At 44.2% G+C, this 18,043-nt stretch overlaps 6 protein-coding genes across 36 annotated transcripts in view; 2 read left to right on the top strand and 4 right to left on the bottom strand.

Moving 5' to 3' along the window:
• The window catches only part of spen (split ends), a 58,647-nt gene extending 55,032 nt beyond the window's left edge, over positions 1–3,615 (bottom strand). For all 4 annotated transcript variants that reach the window (XM_017079007.4, XM_017079025.4, XM_017079016.4 and 1 more), the window contains exons 1-2: positions 2,841–3,615; positions 2,425–2,439 (exon numbers count right to left, since the gene is read on the bottom strand). The gene's annotated coding sequence lies outside the window, so the exon portion shown is untranslated. The remainder of the gene's footprint in view (positions 1–2,424; positions 2,440–2,840) is intronic.
• LOC108021092 (U5 small nuclear ribonucleoprotein 40 kDa protein) lies at positions 1,201–15,397 on the bottom strand. Of its 2 annotated transcripts, none has more exons than XM_070994675.1 (4): positions 15,199–15,397; positions 14,991–15,120; positions 13,866–14,733; positions 1,201–2,439 (listed from the first exon to the last, which is right to left on the bottom strand). In XM_070994675.1, exons 1-3 carry the CDS (start codon positions 15,304–15,306, stop codon positions 13,928–13,930), a joined length of 1,044 nt encoding a protein of 347 aa, XP_070850776.1. In that variant the 5' UTR covers positions 15,307–15,397; the 3' UTR covers positions 1,201–2,439; positions 13,866–13,927. The 2 variants fall into 2 exon arrangements, with proteins under 2 accessions (XP_070850776.1, XP_016945104.1); XM_017089615.3 differs by lacking the exon at positions 1,201–2,439 and adding an exon at positions 13,563–13,800 and having other exon boundaries at positions 15,199–15,395.
• On the bottom strand, positions 4,981–11,045 carry LOC139352485 (uncharacterized). Of its 26 annotated transcripts, none has more exons than XM_070994863.1 (16): positions 10,857–11,045; positions 10,010–10,552; positions 9,687–9,921; positions 9,166–9,631; positions 8,910–9,091; positions 8,655–8,827; positions 8,522–8,601; positions 8,078–8,456; positions 7,615–7,903; positions 7,095–7,557; positions 6,867–7,031; positions 6,090–6,776; positions 5,878–6,036; positions 5,475–5,569; positions 5,190–5,387; positions 4,981–5,075 (listed from the first exon to the last, which is right to left on the bottom strand). In XM_070994863.1, the coding sequence occupies exons 4-8, from the start codon at positions 9,291–9,293 to the stop codon at positions 8,396–8,398; spliced, it is 624 nt and encodes a 207-aa protein (XP_070850964.1). In that variant the 5' UTR covers positions 9,294–9,631; positions 9,687–9,921; positions 10,010–10,552; positions 10,857–11,045; the 3' UTR covers positions 4,981–5,075; positions 5,190–5,387; positions 5,475–5,569; positions 5,878–6,036; positions 6,090–6,776; positions 6,867–7,031; positions 7,095–7,557; positions 7,615–7,903; positions 8,078–8,395. The 26 variants fall into 26 exon arrangements, with proteins under 26 accessions (XP_070850964.1, XP_070851058.1, XP_070850903.1 ...); XM_070994957.1 differs by having other exon boundaries at positions 6,022–6,036; XM_070994802.1 differs by adding an exon at positions 10,647–10,793 and having other exon boundaries at positions 5,190–6,036; positions 10,010–10,590.
• Positions 12,697–13,567, top strand: LOC108021094 (uncharacterized). Its single transcript, XM_017089619.4, has 2 exons — positions 12,697–12,953; positions 13,021–13,567. Exons 1-2 carry the CDS (start codon positions 12,792–12,794, stop codon positions 13,450–13,452), a joined length of 594 nt encoding a protein of 197 aa, XP_016945108.1. The 5' UTR covers positions 12,697–12,791; the 3' UTR covers positions 13,453–13,567.
• A 116-nt stretch (positions 15,398–15,513) lies between the features above and the next one.
• On the bottom strand, positions 15,514–16,288 carry ND-15 (NADH dehydrogenase (ubiquinone) 15 kDa subunit). Of its 2 annotated transcripts, none has more exons than XM_017089617.4 (3): positions 16,149–16,288; positions 15,747–15,964; positions 15,514–15,682 (listed from the first exon to the last, which is right to left on the bottom strand). In XM_017089617.4, the coding sequence occupies exons 2-3, from the start codon at positions 15,957–15,959 to the stop codon at positions 15,590–15,592; spliced, it is 306 nt and encodes a 101-aa protein (XP_016945106.1). In that variant the 5' UTR covers positions 15,960–15,964; positions 16,149–16,288; the 3' UTR covers positions 15,514–15,589. The 2 variants fall into 2 exon arrangements, with proteins under 2 accessions (XP_016945106.1, XP_016945107.1); XM_017089618.4 differs by having other exon boundaries at positions 16,131–16,228.
• A 19-nt stretch (positions 16,289–16,307) lies between these two features.
• On the top strand, positions 16,308–18,004 carry Pus10 (Pseudouridine synthase 10). The gene is made up of 2 exons (XM_017089614.4): positions 16,308–16,443; positions 16,515–18,004. Exons 1-2 carry the CDS (start codon positions 16,324–16,326, stop codon positions 17,886–17,888), a joined length of 1,494 nt encoding a protein of 497 aa, XP_016945103.2. The 5' UTR covers positions 16,308–16,323; the 3' UTR covers positions 17,889–18,004.
• The last annotated feature ends 39 nt before the right edge of the window (positions 18,005–18,043 follow it).

The following is an 18,043-nucleotide window of genomic DNA, read 5'->3' as shown; positions in this document are numbered from 1 at the left end:
GATGTGTTCTCTTCTTTTTGCCTCAATTTAAGCGAGGAATACGGCATGTACTAGATATATAAAGATAAACTCCTTGTATAGGGCCATTTCCTCTGCAACAATACGAGTGCGAGAAGGTGGAAAATGGGAACATGGAACAGCGACGTCGGCAGCGCGTTATTATAATCCCCACCCCCCGAAAAAGGGGGTTGGAGGTACAGCATGTTAAAATTCCATGCACTAAAGAAGCATGGAAACTACAAGAACAACACACACACTCGCGCTCTACGTAGAAGTTTGGCAACGCCGCCACGAAGCGCTATCTCGCTCGCCCTCGTTCTGCCCCGCTGCGGGCTGGCGTGAAATGCGGCAACGTCGCTTTGTTTGCTTATAATTGACGTTTGCCGTCTGACGTGGTTGTTAGAGCGAGACAGCCAGCTGTTGTTGCTGCTTCAGCGCACAAAATACATAGGGTGTTTGAGTTTGTGTGTGCGCTATGTACTTACGAGTACATAAAGAATTTATAGCTGGTACTTTTTCTCGTACATGGAAAACGAGTATCTCTCGGCTGTGTATTTATAAATGGCTATGTGGTCATGTGGTGCGCTTCTTTCGCTTTGTTGTTGCACGTTCCTCCATAATTCGTGTAGTTTTGTAGCTCTAAATCTCCTACGTATTTTCTTTTGGGGCGCAGCAGGAAATCACCCATACAGCCATGAGTTTCCCTGTGTGTGTGCGAGAAGCTGTTCGACGAGAATGCCTATGTGCGTCTCGCTCTAACGCATAGGATTGACCCCATCGGTGGCGTGAAAGTTTCTTCGCCGCCGACGGCGCTACTGCGCCGCTCAGCCAAAACTTGGGGCCGCAGAGCTACGCGATTTCAGTCGCTTTGTAGAATTGGTGGGGTGCGGCTCGCAAAAAATCGAGATTGAAGGGCCCACACACAAAAAGGGCCAGCTAATTTGGCACCCAAATAGGATGGATCATCCCAGCACAAGGCTAAATTTCTCCCTGTGTGCTCGGCGTTCTTCTGTTTTCTTTTTCGGTTCGCCATTTTGTGGTCGGGATTTTTCAGCCTTTCTTCTCTCCAGAAGATGAAAACCCCCATTAAAGCCAGGCGTTTTAACTAGAATTAATGAATATTGGCAGCAGCAGCGAAAAGAAAACCAGTTTTAGTATGTATTTAGTTTAGTATCTGCTATTCGTTTTGTGGCTACGTGACCACACACCAACAGCATGTGCCAGAAAGAGAGCGCTAACTTTGTAGTTTTTCTCTCCCCAACCTCTCACACACACAGGGGTTCTCTATGCGCACGCACACCAAACGGGTTAAGCAAGAAAAAAAAAAAGGTTTTACAGCATCGCTCCGTCCCGCTCGCACACAGCAGCTGAATCGATTTTTCAAGCGACACGACAATTTCTCTCCACCACTTCGCCCAGCTGGCATCTCGCTCTGACTCGCGCAGCAGCGGCAGCCCCCTCCCTTTCGCTCTTCTGCGTTGTTCGTTTTTGTAGTTTGGAGCCCGCGCGCACACACGCAGATATTTATATACGGTTTATATATAGTCGCCATGTTACTTTTTCGTACGATGGGGGAGCTGTCAGCCTGGATTTTTCGCTACAAATTTCCAACGTCTCTCTTGCTGCCTCTGCTGTGGCCGCTGTCGCGGTCGACGTCGTTATTCCCAGCCCGTTGCACGTCATCCGTTTTTGGTGTGCGTGCGTATGTGTGTGTGTATGTGCTTTGAATTTCTGATGAAATTCTTTGCTTTCGAGTTAATTGCTGCCCGCCGTCGGCAGCAAAGCCTCTGCCGCTGCCTCTGCCGGCGTCGCTGCCACCAAGCTCACATTTTTTGTTGTGCCATTTTCTTTGTACTGGTGTACTGCCAATTGCTATAGCCGCTCGAAGAAGAGGAAGAACTTTCCGCTCTGAACTGGGAATTTCGGGGAATATTGGGCGATTTTTAAACACGTTTTTAGCCTGACTTTTCGAGCTCTACAAAATTTGTCTCATTCTATCTTGATATTTTCTTTTCTGTACAAAACAAAATCAAAATATCGCATAAATTTAGTATTATTTGTGATATTTTCTTCATTAAATAGCATTTAAAATAACTGAACTAAGAGCTTTGTCGCACACAATTTTTTACACTTTAAAAAACTAACTTTAAAACACATATTTGCTTTCGAAGACAAAGATTTTCAAATGTATTGAGAACACATTTTTGGTTTTAAATTTGTTATACAGCTTTTTAGTTGCTAGATTTCGGGACTGTTTTTGAGTTACATTTCTTTGAATTTTATGTTTAGGATTTTCAATAATATTTTAACTTTTTAAACACTGATCCGAATTTGAAAAATTAAGGCGTTATCCAATCACTTTTATTGTGGTTAACAATTAATTATACGTTTTATTTGATTTTTCATCGGTTTATCCATTCTTACCATTTGCGTTGATAGCTGCAATGAAATGGGGGAAAGGAATACTTTATTCATATGTCGTTTTTCTCGGAATCTACAACATTGATCTTTTCCTGAACTGAAAATAAATAGCCCGTGTTGAGTTACACTTTTTATGAAAGCATGAGTTCAGGCTGAAATGGTTTTGGGGAAGAAATTCATTTTATATTCAAGTCCAAACCCTAATAAACAATAAAAATAATTGATTTCCTTTTGGATTTATTACAAAAAACATAAAATTTATTAAATATATCCTATTTAACAAAAGTGTGACCATTTAACTACGAAATAAAACAAATTCTTTTGTTAAAAATTCAATGTGTTTATGCGAAGTGTTTTCATCTTCAACTGGTAGTTTTCCTACTACAGACCAAGAAATAAATGCTTTCTGCACTACTTACACCATTGGAGCGGCTTTCCTTGGCTGATCATCGGATCCTTTATCGCTGGCTCAGTAGTACATTTATTATAAACCCGTTTTGCACTGTATTCGAAACTTGCGCATTTTACTGATTGGATTTCGAGGCAATAGCTCACGTTTTGTTGCTCTTTCGAAAACTTCCAAAGAAGGTAACGACGCGCCCGTTAAGTTCTGCCTTTTCTGCGTACCGAACCGAAAAAACCGATCCGAGTCCAAATGCACCGATTCGAATTTTACTGGGTGTATTTTCTGTTATTTTTTCGTGTATTTATGCACTCCGGATTTTGGGGTGACTTTTTACTGCGAACTCCTGCGAATTGCATTCGACAGAAAAAGCATCACAAAATTGAATTGGAAACAATAAAAAAATTAAATTTTTATCATTTATTGGGCTCTGTGTTGTTGCTCGATCTCCATTTGCTTTGCCTCTGTTTTTGTTTTTATTTTATTTTTATTGTATTTGCATTTGTGGTAACTCTTCTTTCTCTCGCTGTTGTTGCTGTTGCTGCTGCATCTGCCGTGGTATTGGTGTAATTAATGCACTTTCGCACGCAAACACTCGCGCACTCACACACACAGATATCCGCCGATGGTCGCACACACACTGAGAGGGGAGGGGGTGGGGCACTTTCAGATAACAATAATAATAATTTTTTCGCTGTGTGTGTTTTGGCGGCGTTTTGTTTAACCGCCCCGCCGCCGTTGTTGTACTGCTTTTTTCCGCTGCGTACGACGCGCGCGATCCGTTCAGTCCGAAATTTTTTTCAAAACAATTAGAGACGGGGAACCGTCGATGGAAACGCCGATGTTTTCATCGATGCATCGATGTTTTTAAAATTCTTAGAAACATCGATGTTTTTGGCGAATATCGATGTTTTTGACAAATCCCTAAAAATTAAACGTTAGTGTGATTAAACGTAAGCAAACGTAAGTGGGATTAAAACAAACGTAAAGAAACAATTTATTAAGATGGGGTAGGGTCGACAGAAAATTAAATAAAATTCGAAATTTTAGAAACACCGATGTTTTTGTAGACAATTTGTACTCTTATTGCAAATGAGAGAAGTTGCCTTCCGGCCATATTATTTGTGAATCCTGTTATGTGCTAAATGATAAGGAAATATGCACAAGTTGTAAATTTAGCAAAGCTGTTTACATTAGGACTGATAACGATAGTCGGAAAATCGATACAACACTATCGACGACTCGTGAGTTCAGGGAGTCGTGCAGCTTGGACAAGTCATGGAACTGGTTCCTTAAACCGGATAACTCCCAAATGAACCAAGGTTTAAATTCGGAAAGTTTGAGTGGTTTTTGGGCTAAGAGAGGCTTGAAAAATTGAAACAAGCAAGGGTGTTGAAAGGGCAAATATAGTTGGTCGCAGACGGTTCTGGTGGACAAAAAAAAAATATATAAGATTAGAAGTCAAGTTCCAAATATTCCGTGAGGGAAAAGTCTGGAGCAGGAAAATATTCTGACGTAAGGAGAGACGAAGACCAGCCACCAGGAGGAGACCTACATTTTCGACAGGAAAATTGGCCGCTCATCTTCGGGTGGCCCCAGGTTTTTATTCGCCCCTTACATTTGCCACAGAATTAGCAAAAGGTTCCCGAAAGCTACAAGCGGCAAACCAATTCAAAAAGCCGAAAATTAATACAACAAAATTTGAGACTGATGATATTAATTATGTAACCCGCCCAAATTAAGTTATTCCTAATTATATCCATTTAAATTATTTATTTATTTAACCTATTTATTTACTATTGGAATATTGTTTATTGTTATTTATTTATTTATTTATATATATATATATGTGTTCCCTGTGAAAGTGCGGTACCGTAGGTAGGGTTATAAAATGTTAAAATTTAAGCAAAAATTATGAATTATAACGTGAAAACGAAATGAAGTCGTGTGAGTAGAGATTCGTGTTGGGGGTGAGATGAGTTAGGCGAGGTAGCAGGATCCACCGACCAGGATTGGGAGATGTGTCCAAATGATGTTGAAGGATACACTCATGGTTGGGAGGGACTCCAGGACCACAATAAGATCTGTGTTGTCCAGTCCAGATGTTCGAGAAAAATCCGTCGTGAAATTGCCAGTTGTCCGAGTTTGAATTTCCGTTTTGTTTGTTTTTTTTTTTGTTGTGTCTGCTGCGTAGACAACAGTGTTGGTTGTTCCCCTCCCTGGGATGTTCGTTGACTAGCCGGCATATACACTGCGCGAAAAGCAGGACACGACAAATGGCGCCCAATGAAAATTTAAGAAATTAATGAAATGGAATCGATAAAAGTAAAAATTTTCAAGCATAACGTAAAAAGTGAATACTCACCAGAGAATGTGTCAATAGAAAGCGACATCGGAAACCAGCTGTTTGGACCGTGGGCGGGCGTAGAAAGTCGAACCCATCGTAGCCACAGTGAGTGAAATCCCGAAAAGTCCTTTCTGCTGAGCACAATCCTTGCTGAGAGAGAGAAGACCGACTAGAAGTGGACCCATGACCAAGTAAAGCGGGACATGCGAAGCCAGGCTAGGAGGTTCATCAGCATATGAAATAGAAAAAGAAAACAATTGTCTTTTTAATATGTTGTCTGTGGTAAAGTAAATGTGTAATAACTTATTTAAATTTGTTTGCTATGTTTGGAGTTGGTGTGGTCCATGTACGCTGTGAATAAAGTGTAACATCGTTGCCCAGCCAGTTTCAAGTAAAGTCTGAAAGATAAGGAGTAAATTAAATTATTGAAATCGTTTAAATACTTGTGAAAATTGACACGAACGGATTAGGAACTGAAGGAAAGGAGAGAAAAGTTAGTGGATAATGTAAATAGCTACGTCTCATCCCCCCCCAGATTAGAAAAATTTGAAGAGATAAGAAAAAAACAAATATACATGAGAAAGGAACTAGGATATGCCAAATAGTGATAGGAATAGGGTTCAAATCGGAAGAAAATTGAGGAGAAGTTTGGAGTTCATCCGGAATAGGGGACCAGCAGGTATGACTCCGCCAGTAACTCGCTCACAAGCTAATCAAGAGGAGAAATTGGAGAACATATCGGCACCCGAAGGCATGGAGTCGCTAAGGGAGCAGAATCCTGAAGGAATTGGAAGCGGAAGTCCAGGAGAAGCTAGTGGTCTTCAAGCGGTAGGCGGAACCGGGGCCATACCAAAGTCTTTGCCATCTGAGATAAAATCAGGTGTTAATGCGGCACTGGTTCAAGCTCAACATACGTACCAGGTGGGAATGTCGACGGAGTACGAAATGTTTAAACAGCAGATGCAGCAGGATATGATGCAGTTCATGAAGGACATCAATGACTGCATGGCGGAGTGGCGCAGGGATTTCGTGAAGGAAAAAGCAGCATGGCAGGCATCTACGCAGGTTCGCCAGGCCCAAGGACAGCAAGTTGGACAGGGCCAAATACCCTCTTCGGGGACGCCGATGCCGCCACCTCATGGCCTTGCCGAGCAGCCGCGGGCAAATCCGAGTCAGGTGCCACCATTCGACCCGAGGATGCTACAACAACCTCCGCCAATCATACTGCCGGGGGTAAGTCACCACATGGGTTTCCCGCCGCCAACATCTGGGGCGCTGTCCGAGAAGCAGGAGATAAATCGCCACGCATCGGAAGGGTATCGGCAAACCGCCTGGTCGACGGAGCAGGAACCAAGGAGATGGAATGGGTCTCACATGACGCCGCCAGAAAATCCTCCTGGAAACGGCGGGGCTCATATCAACTTCAATCCAGGACCGGATCAGCGTCGGTCAAGCGGGGCAGTGGGCGATTCTGCGTTTAAAGCCGGCCAACTGCGGAAGTGGGGGCTCAGTTTTGATGGAAGTCCCAGAAGCATGCCCGTGTCAGAGTTTATATTCCGCCTCGAACATCTCCAAAGGTCGTATCAGGTGCCGTGGAAGGAGGTCCTAAGAGAATTTCACGTGTTAGTTGAAGGACAAGCCAAGGAATGGTACTGGATGTACGTGAGGTCAACGGAGAAGCAAGAGTGGACTTACCTGAGGTACGCACTACAGCAGCAGTTCCAGAGTCACCGATCCAACTTCGAGCGAGAGTATGAGCTGCGAGAACGGAAGCAGAAGCCGGGAGAAACGATCGAGGTGTATATCCAGACCATGCTAGCGCTCAGATCTCGACTAGAGATGCCGTTTTCCGACTTTGACCTAATAAAAGTAATAAAAATGAACATTAGGGATCAGATTTCGAGAATTATATACCCGATATACATCACTAATATGGATCAACTCCGACATGAATGCCACGACGCGGAGAGGATATTGGCGACTCGGTGGACCCGACATCCCAGCAACCTCGAAACTCACCGAGGGTATAAAGATCGTCCGAGGATCGATGAGCTTTGTCCGGAATCAGTCGGAGAAGAGAGTGTACCTGGAGAACAAGAGGAAGTGGAGGCATTAGCTAGACACTGGGAGACCAACAGGGAACGACAGCCACTGACATGCTGGAATTGTGGAACCGTGGGACACCCATTCAACGCGTGTGAATCGGAGGTGTTGAAGGTGTTCTGCTTCAAGTGTGGACTACCCGGTGTGAGGACTCCAAGATGTACTCGATGCCAGACGGGAAACGGCATGAGGAGCTTGGGCAAGAACGAGGAACCACGCTCCAATCCGTTTGCCATGAACAAGTGAAAGCCTCGTCAAATTGCGTGCCTAATGATAAGGATAGCTGTAAGGAGAATAAAATTAGTAAAATTAGGATAAACATAAATAGACCAGAACATACCATTAAATGGTCGACACGTGAACCGATAGCAGTCCGAGAAGCACATTACCAAGAGGTCAGGAACCGAATATTTGGGAAAAATGATCCGGACCGGAACATTTCGCCAAAAATTGCCAGAGCCCGTAGGAGAAGTCAGCAGCGGAAGGCAGAAAGAAGGATGATTTGTTCGGCCATCAGAGCAGCGGTGGAAGGCGACAACAGACCATTCGCACAGGTGAAGATCGAAGACCTGGAGGTCGTGGGTCTCTTGGATTCCGGGGCATCAGTAAGCTTGCTTGGGGAAGGTTGCCTAGAAACAGTGGAAAGGTTAGGACTGAAATTAGAGAGATCACAATCGATAATGAAATCAGCAGGAGGTACACAGCATCGAGTAGTTTGGAAGATTCAACCCAGCATCTCGTATAATGGGTTAACACATCGATTGCCGATACTCCTTTGTCCATCCTTGAAGCAAAAATTATACCTGGGCATAGATTTCTGGAGAAAATTCGAATTGGCACCAGAGGTGGTGGGCGTAGAATCCTTGCACCAGGTGGAATCCGAATTTATGGCCAAAGGAGAACCGATAGAGGCACATATCCTATCCCCCGAGCAGACTGAGCAACTGGAAGAAGCAAAAGGACGTTTTCTGACCTACGAAAGTCAAGGATTAGGACTCACCAAAGTAGAAGAACACTCGATCCAGTTAGTTGAAGGAGCTGTACCCGTCAAGGAGAGATTCTTTCCCGTGTCTCCGGCGAAACAACAACTGCTATTCGCAGAAGTCGATGAAATGCTACGGTTAGGAGTCATCGAGGTAAGTGAAAGTCCCTGGAACAACCGAACGACACTGGTACAGAAACCTGGAAAGAATAGGCTGTGCTTAGACGCGAGAAAACTGAACACACTTACAGTGAAGGATGCTTACCCGCTACAGAACATTGAGTCGATTTTGAGCCGGGTGGATGAGACGATTTTCATCAGCAGTATCGATTTGAAACATGCGTTCTGGCAAGTGGAACTCGATGAGAAAAGTCGTCCCTTGACTGCTTTCACAATACCTGGAAGGCCACTGTATCAGTTTCGACGGATGCCATTCGGGTTATGTAATTCGGCTCAAAGGTTGTGTAGGGTAATGGACAAGGTAATCCCACAGCGTCTTCGCAGCCGCGTCTTTGTATACTTGGATGACTTGCTGATGATATCCAAGACTTTCGAAGAACACTGCATGTTGCTGAAAGAAGTGGCAGAGTGTTTGAATAAAGCAAATTTGACGATCGGGCTACACAAGTCAAAATTTTGTTTTAAATACTTGCGATATTTGGGATTCATAATCGGTGATGGGGCCTTGCGGACGGATCCGAAGAAAGTTGAGGCGATTATGAAGATAGAGGTGCCCAAAAATACGCGACAACTACGCAGCTTCTTAGGAACCGCAGGCTGGTATCGCAGATTCATCCAAAATTTCTCCGGTGTAAGTGCGCCGCTCACGGACTGCCTTAAAAATAAAACAAAATTTATGTGGACGGAGGAAGCAACTACGGCATTCGAAACGCTGAAGAAAGCACTTACCTGTGCGCCGGTATTAGCTCATCCAGACTTTGGAAAACACTTCTGGATACAGTGTGACGCCAGCCATGTAGGAATTGGGGCAGTATTATACCAGCAAGACGTCGAAGGATCGGACCGGCCAATAGCATTCTTTTCGGCGAAGCTGAGAGGAGCACAACTCAATTACAGTGTAACGGAAAAAGAGTGTCTCGCAGCAGTAAAAGCCGTAGAAAGATTCCGTCCCTATGTGGAGTTGATGCCGTTCACGATCGTTACCGACCATGCAAGCCTGCAATGGCTTATGACGCTCAAGGACTTGAACGGGAGGCTGGCGCGGTGGTCATTAGCGTTACAGGCATTCGACTTCAACATAGAGCATCGGAAAGGGAAAGACAACATCGTGGCCGACATGCTATCTCGGCCGAATGAAACCGCCGAAGTAGAGTTCTTCGAGTTTGAAACAACTGAATTTGAGAGTCCTGAATACCTGGAAAGACTGCAGTTGGTTGAAGAGCAAGGAAGAGATAAATTTCCGGACTTACGTGTGGAAGAAGGACTTCTATTCAAGAAGACACACTTCAATAGAGAGGGAAGTGGGGAATTTGAATGGAAACTGTGGATTCCGGAAGCATTGACGACAACTTTAATCCAGCAAGCCCACAGCGGTGACATGGCGATGCATGGGGGTATGGCAAAGACCTTGGCGAGACTTCAGCAGATGTATTACTGGCCCAAAATGGTAGTTCAAGTCCGAGACTTTGTAGCAGCCTGCGAAAACTGCAAAGAGAACAAGCACACCACACAGATAAAGCGACCAGTGATGGGGAAGGAAGTACGGACAGATCGACCCATGCAAAAGATGTACCTGGATTTCTTAGGAAAATATCCGCGGTCTCGCCGAGGAAATACCATGCTATTTATCGCATTAGATCACTTGACCAAGTTTGTGTGGCTAAAAGCGATGCCGAAGGCCACGTCGACAGCTGTAATCCGATTCCTGCAAGAAGGAATATTCACCCAATTCGGAGTTCCGGAAACAATCCACACGGACAACGGAAGGCAGTTTGTATCCAAGGAATTCGAGAATATGCTACAAGAATATGGAATTACACACATGAAGACAGGGAGATACGCACCACAATCCAATGCTTCGGAGAGAGTGAACCAATCCGTATTAGCAGCAATCCGAGTAAACATCCAAGATGACCACACGCGATGGGATGAACACTTACCGGACGTACAAGCGTCGCTGAGGTCATCCATACATAGCAGCACCGGAACTTCGCCGTATTTTGCCATGTTCGGACAGCACATGTTCACGAACGGGAAAGATTACTCGCTGGCTCGCAAGTTGAATGCCCTGAATGAAGCTGAGATAGCCCAATTGCCCAGGTCGGAACGACAACAGCTATCCAGAGAAAGAATAAAGGAAAGGATACATCAGGCCTACGAGAAAGCAGCGAAGAGTTATAACTTAAAGGCCCGAGAGATTCGATACTCACCGGGACAAGAAATATACAAGAGAAACTTTGTCCTAAGTGACTTCAGCAAGAATAGAAATTCCAAGTTTTGCAGAAAGTACACTAAATGTCGAGTCACAAAAGCGTTGGGAAACTCTTTGTACGCTCTAGAAAACTTGCGCGGCAATCCTTTGGGAGTTTTCCATGCAAAGGATCTGAAACAATAGTGCCCGGCTAGCAAATCACACTCACCAGGCATTAATCTCAGGGTTGTGGGCGGTGGCCTACGTTGGGAAGTACAACCAGCAGAACACGCACATCCTCCACTCCAGTTCCGAGACGAGCATCGAAACCGTAGTGTGCTTGTTATGTGCTAAATGATAAGGAAATATGCACAAGTTGTAAATTTAGCAAAGCTGTTTACATTAGGACTGATAACGATAGTCGGAAAATCGATACAACACTATCGACGACTCGTGAGTTCAGGGAGTCGTGCAGCTTGGACAAGTCATGGAACTGGTTCCTTAAACCGGATAACTCCCAAATGAACCAAGGTTTAAATTCGGAAAGTTTGAGTGGTTTTTGGGCTAAGAGAGGCTTGAAAAATTGAAACAAGCAAGGGTGTTGAAAGGGCAAATATAGTTGGTCGCAGACGGTTCTGGTGGACAAAAAAAAAATATATAAGATTAGAAGTCAAGTTCCAAATATTCCGTGAGGGAAAAGTCTGGAGCAGGAAAATATTCTGACGTAAGGAGAGACGAAGACCAGCCACCAGGAGGAGACCTACATTTTCGACAGGAAAATTGGCCGCTCATCTTCGGGTGGCCCCAGGTTTTTATTCGCCCCTTACATTTGCCACAGAATTAGCAAAAGGTTCCCGAAAGCTACAAGCGGCAAACCAATTCAAAAAGCCGAAAATTAATACAACAAAATTTGAGACTGATGATATTAATTATGTAACCCGCCCAAATTAAGTTATTCCTAATTATATCCATTTAAATTATTTATTTATTTAACCTATTTATTTACTATTGGAATATTGTTTATTGTTATTTATTTATTTATTTATATATATATATATGTGTTCCCTGTGAAAGTGCGGTACCGTAGGTAGGGTTATAAAATGTTAAAATTTAAGCAAAAATTATGAATTATAACGTGAAAACGAAATGAAGTCGTGTGAGTAGAGATTCGTGTTGGGGGTGAGATGAGTTAGGCGAGGTAGCAGGATCCACCGACCAGGATTGGGAGATGTGTCCAAATGATGTTGAAGGATACACTCATGGTTGGGAGGGACTCCAGGACCACAATAAGATCTGTGTTGTCCAGTCCAGATGTTCGAGAAAAATCCGTCGTGAAATTGCCAGTTGTCCGAGTTTGAATTTCCGTTTTGTTTGTTTTTTTTTTTGTTGTGTCTGCTGCGTAGACAACAGTGTTGGTTGTTCCCCTCCCTGGGATGTTCGTTGACTAGCCGGCATATACACTGCGCGAAAAGCAGGACACGACAATCCAACCAAAAGTAAGTGGGATCAAACGTAAGCTAACGTACATAAGCAGGATCAAACGTAACGAACAGTTAGAGATGGGGAAACCATCGATGTTTTTAGTTTTTTTTGAAACATCGATGTTTTTGGCGACTATCTATATTGGCGCCCTCTGGCGTTTTAATTTTAAAGAAAAGAAAGCGCCCTCTGGCCTAAAAATTTTGGAGACCAACAATCTGGCCAAAACGTAAGTGGGACCAAACGTAAAAGAAACAAGAAAGGAAGCCAACTTCGGCAAGCTGAAGTTTATATCCTTTCAGGTCGTTGTTCCTGTGGGCGCAATACATATACTCAGCTTATAGAATTAAAACAGAATCCTATGGGAGCTACATAGTTGTCCGATCCAGCTCCTTCCGACGACGGACAGACGGACATGGCTAGATCGATTCGATTAAGAATATATATACTTTGTGGGTTCGGAAACGTACGGAATCGGAGAACGAGGTGAACGAATTGAAAAAAATGTTCTGGAACTGCCACTTTGATTTAGAAATCAAGACCACTACCGACTTGGCTTGGAAGAAGTCAGACTCTCAGCCCTGGCCAACCCCACCAGTTATCGTTATCGCGGCCAGCAGCTTGTTTTGTTTTGCTTACACGACAGATAAATAAAACTGGTGAAAACCACTACTATACTCTAAAAATGAGTAGTTTAAAGTCGGACTTGGACGAGTACCTGCTCCTGCAGAGTGATCAGAAAAAAACCTTTAACGTTAAGCTGCCACAACTCAAGGTTCCCTTTTTCCGTTCGGAGCCAGAGGCAAATAGTTTCCTGAAGGATACCGACTCGTGCTTTCCAAAATTGGTAGGCATAATGACTCTGGGGTGTTCAAGAACTTGTATACAACTAATAAATCTATATCCTCTTTCAGTCACGACTGCAGCGAATTGTTGGGTTTGTGGCCTGTTTGGGAATGGGTGCACTCTGCATGACGCTTTCCACATTCTACATTCCCGTCTTAATATTGAAAGCCAGAAAGTTTGCCCTGCTCTACACCCTTGGCAGCCTCTTCTTCATCCTGAGCTTCTGCTTCCTCTCCGGATTTGGCTCCTTTCTGAAGCAGATGTTCTCCAAGCCCCGCTTGCTCACCTCAATTTCCTATAGTTCCTGTCTGCTTTTGACTTTGTACTGTGCGTTGGTGGCCAAAAGCACCGCATTCACTGTCCTGTTCGCAGTGGCACAAATTATCGCTTTGCTCTTTATGATTCTGGGCATGGTCCCCGGGGGAGCTACGGGTCTCAAATTCTTCGGACAACTCTTTAAGAGCAGCGTTTCTGCCTCAGCGAGCGTACTGCCAGTGTAAAAGGAGGAAAGGCTGAACAAAGAAAATCATCCACCACCGCAGCAACGAAAAGTAACTTATTTAACTCATTGATAAATTTAAAATAAAACTTATTTGTGATACAACGCCTCTCAAATTTACAGTACTTGTTTATTTGCGGGTCTGAGTCATTAACGTTTACTTTCCCCCTTATCAGCAATTTGCATGTAATAAAATCCACATCATGTCGACTTTAACGAGGCTTTTTGAAAAATGCAATGCCACGTTTAGATTTGTTAGTCGTAGTTATTATGGCTCTATTTAAAAAGTGCCTTACTTTTCATTTTCAAAATAGACTTAGAGGTTTACAAAGATTTATTGACAGCAAGCCTAGCGGATGAGAATTGATTGATAAAGTAAATATCAAGAAATTTTCCATCTCTGCAAAAAGTTACCTGCGTTTCAATGATGTGTCTCCGAGAGAAGCAATCCTCTCACTCTTTGTGTTAATCAACGGTCATTCTTCTATCTCTCCCAGATACAAGGTCTTATCGCTGGAGCCTGAGAGAATGAGCGGCTCCTTTGGGCTAAAGTCCACGTCATTAACACTGCCATTATGTCCGGGCAGTTTGTACAGGATTCTCCTTGTGTTAACATCCCAAATATAAACATGTCGATCGGCGGAACCCGAGGATATTTTATCGCTACCGGGGGACCAGGCGCAGCGCAGCAGATTCTTCTCGAAGTTGTGCTGATGACCCTGGAAAACCTTCACACATCTTTCGCCAGGCGCATAGGGTCTCACGTCCCACACCCTCAAGGTGTTGTCCATGGCATTTGTCAGGACAAAGTCTCCCTCGGGCGACAGGGACATTCCGGTAATCGTATCGGAGTGTCCTCGCAGGTGATGCAAGACCGCCTGTTTTCGTATATCCCAGATCTTCACTTCGTTGTCGATCCCACCGCTGATCACTTGTTCTCCAGTGTCACCAAAACAAACTGCGGTGACCTGGAAGGGAGACTCTAAAGTGTGTGCGGCGTGTTTCTTTCTGGCGTCCCAGATCTTTATGGTACGGTCATCGCTTCCCGAGCAGAGAAGCTGCTGGCCCCTTCGCGATCCCTGCACGCTGTTCACAAAGTTTCCATGACCCTTGAACCGCCGTTGCCGCTGCCCCGTGACTATATCCCACAGACATAGGCTTTTGTCCGTTGAGCAGGTAAAAATGTGCGAGCCATCCTGCGTGAAGTGAGCTTCCATCACAGCGCCAGTGTGTCCCGACATGGCCATAACATTCTCACAGTCATCGTACACCTGCCAGATGTCTAAAAAGTACGTTTTAATTGTTACATTTGTCTACTACCAAGACTTCATATACCCAAAAATAAAGAATAGTTCGCGGGCTAGACTGTACATAGCCATTTCAAATAAATAAAATATTGTCGTCAAACCGTTCTATTGTTACTTTACAAATCTACACATTTGAAACCTTGTACTTTGTGCTTTAAAGATTGTGATTTTGAAGGATATAGGCACTGGCTCAAGTTACCATTATGTTATTGCAGTTCTCCCCCTTACTTACATATTTGCCTATCGAACCCGGAGGAAAGCAGCAACTCTCCCTCTGGATGGAATTCCGCTGTGAAAATCTCGCCTTCATGCCCTTCCAGCTGCATTATGGGTGCCTGCAGGTTTGAGGTACGCCTCACGCCCTAGAAAATATGATAGTTTACGAAATTAAACCAAACTCATGGGGAACTGAGGGTGCTTCTTCTTGCCAGCACGCTTACCGATTCAAGGAGCGCTTTATCCCGATTTGTGTATGCCACCAAATCGCTCTTGCTCCGCTTTGCCTCCTGGGCCAAAACCACGCTGTTGTTGGGTCTTTTTGTGCCCATTGTAGTGGTTTTGTTTGTAAAAGTATAATAATCAAACTTGTTCACCAGCAAAATAAACCGTGTTTGCAGAGTGACCACAGCTTTACAAAATACCACTGCTCGCGTATGTAAATATCCTAAAAAACATACTGTCGAATGTAGTGCCGAAAATTGGTCTATTTTGAAGGCGAGTTGGCAACTCTGCTAACAATACCGAAATATACAAAATCCTGTTTAATTTTCTTTATTTTTACACAATTTGCGGCTATTCAATATGGAATTACCCAAGAATTAGGTTCTCCGTTTAATAGGCATCAACGCGTGGAGGATCCGCAAAGAATTCCTGGCCCTTGCGCTCTCCCTTTAGCCACTGCTTGTAGCGCTCGTTTCTCATGGCCTAAAATGCAGATTTTATGCTCATATAGAACTTTGTAATGATACGCAACATATCGAAAACCTACATGGAAACGCATTAGTTGCTTCTGCATGCCCACGCACTCCTGGAAGTCGGAGATCAGGTCAGCGCACTCACGCTTTCCGCGCTCCAGGCCGTACGCCTCGAAGCACTCCATCATCTTCATCTCGAACTTGCCGCATTTGTCGTAGGTCTGGTGGTTAATCAGGCAACCAGTCAGATCCGTTAGGGGCAGGCGTAGAAAGGGAGTCAGCGACATTTTGTCTGGGGGTGAAATCCAAGCAAATTTAGTAAACTTGTGGCAGCTTTTTTAGCACTCTGCTATGTGACGTAACAATAAACAAAGGCTCAAAGCCCAGTTTCACGCTCCAATTAAAAATCGTTTGGCCTCAAAAAGCCTTTCGCGTATTCCAACCAAAGTCTAGCACACCTTGATTTAAATGCACACCTTATAGTTCTGACAATCCGCAATAAAAACAACTATTTTGTGTTTTTATAATTTTGTGACTCGAGACCAGTGTGACCATACAAGTCGAACGATTGACAGCTGACAGCTGACGGTGTTGGTTAGCGCGCGAACCGCTCTCCACGTTTTGTTTATAAATTTGTTTTTACGAGGAGATATGAAAAACCAGGATTTAGTGGAATTCTTGAGGACCAGCGGAGTGTGCGAAGTCTGCCAACTGCGTTACCTCAAGGCCAGGGGCACGGAGTACAGGGACGTCAAAGAAACACTGCAAAAGGTGAGGAAACTGTTCGCTTGAAATTTGTTGACAACTAACAAATGGTCGACTTGTTCCCTTTAATTGCCCAGCTGGATGTAAAACTGAATGGAAATGTGGAAAACAAAGAAGGAAACGAAGATCAACCCGCTAAGAAAGCCCGCCTAGGCGTTTGTACCACATGTTTGGGGCTATTCTCGAGGGACTTTCAGATGGAGCTTCTCGAAGGCATCTTGGCCTCGGACTTCGCCAAATACGACTGCCAGAAAATTGTTTTGGCCATATGTCTGCCCATGTCGCTGCAGTTGAGGCAGCTGGCCATGTGGTTTGCCCTGCAGAGGAAATTTGGAGCATCCGTAGACAGTAGCAATCCTCCAGATGTGCCCATAAAAGAGGCTGTTAAGCTGATTCTGCACCCCATAATATGCGAAAAGTTGGCAAAGGAGTACGACGCCAATGGGCTGATGATCAATATAGATCTCACGCACAAGCTGGAGGACGAGGAGGTGGAAAAACTGGTGAAATTAAACAAGGAGGCCTTTCCCGCCAAGGCTGCGTATCAGAAACGGATTGAAATTTCGAGAGGTTTACTGGAGAAACAGTACCAACCGTCTAAAGTGAGAGCGGAAACCTTTGAGAAATATTTCCAGATACCTGGCTCGACCGTAGAGGAGCCCCTGAAGCTTACATCCATAGATCTGCAGGGACCCCTGGTCTGTGTGGCTGGCAAATATCGGAAGTTGAGCCGCGAACTCTCGCATACTCCCTGGATATTGAATGGCCAAAGACTGATGGAGGACAGTATTGAGGAAATCATCATAAGACATGTGGGTCCCCATTTCACAGAGAAGCTGGATAAAATCACCTTTATGTCGAGTGGTAGGGAAGACGTGGACGTCCGTTGTTTGGGGAAGGGCCGACCTTTTGTCTTGGAAATACCGAATGCCATACGGAGTTGCTTGAGCAAAGATCAGGCCTTCAAGATGGAACAGGATGTGAACGAATCTGGAAAAGTGTCCATACTTCACTTACAAGTCGTGGCCAGAGACGAACTAACACACATCAAGACTGGGGAGGAACAGAAAAAGAAATTCTATCGCGCTCTTTGCGCTCTGAAAGAACCTGTTTCAGTGGAGATCCTGGAAAAATTGCAAATATCAGTGGGCTTTGACATACAGCAAAAGACTCCAATCCGAGTTCTTCATCGTCGTCCCTTGCACACGCGACCTAGAACGATTTATAGTGTTAAAGCTAAGGTACAGCGGGGGAATCCCAAAGCATTGGTCATCGATATAGTCACTCAAGCGGGCACTTATATAAAGGAGCTAGTTCACGGCGAATTTGGCAGGACCGCCCCGTCATTGTCCTCGATCATAGGCAAACCCATCGATATTCAAGCTCTCGATGTTGTGGGAATCGATTTGAATTGGCCACCCGAGGTGGACAATGCGATACATACGGAGTAGCGATATTAGTTTAAAGTGTTCCCTATAAATGCATTTAATTGTTAAATGTTAAAAACTTAAGGTGATAAGTACAACTAAGAAAAGATAAATAAAAGTAATCTTTCCGCCTACGAAAATATCGAAAAAGTTGAATAGAAACTTTAACGACACGCTTT

This window comes from Drosophila suzukii, chromosome 2L (assembly GCF_043229965.1).
Source record: "Drosophila suzukii chromosome 2L, CBGP_Dsuzu_IsoJpt1.0, whole genome shotgun sequence".
Lineage (NCBI taxonomy): Eukaryota > Metazoa > Arthropoda > Insecta > Diptera > Drosophilidae > Drosophila > Drosophila suzukii.
The sequence above is the reverse complement of the archived record's forward strand: the minus strand, read 5'-3'. Positions and strand labels throughout refer to the sequence as shown.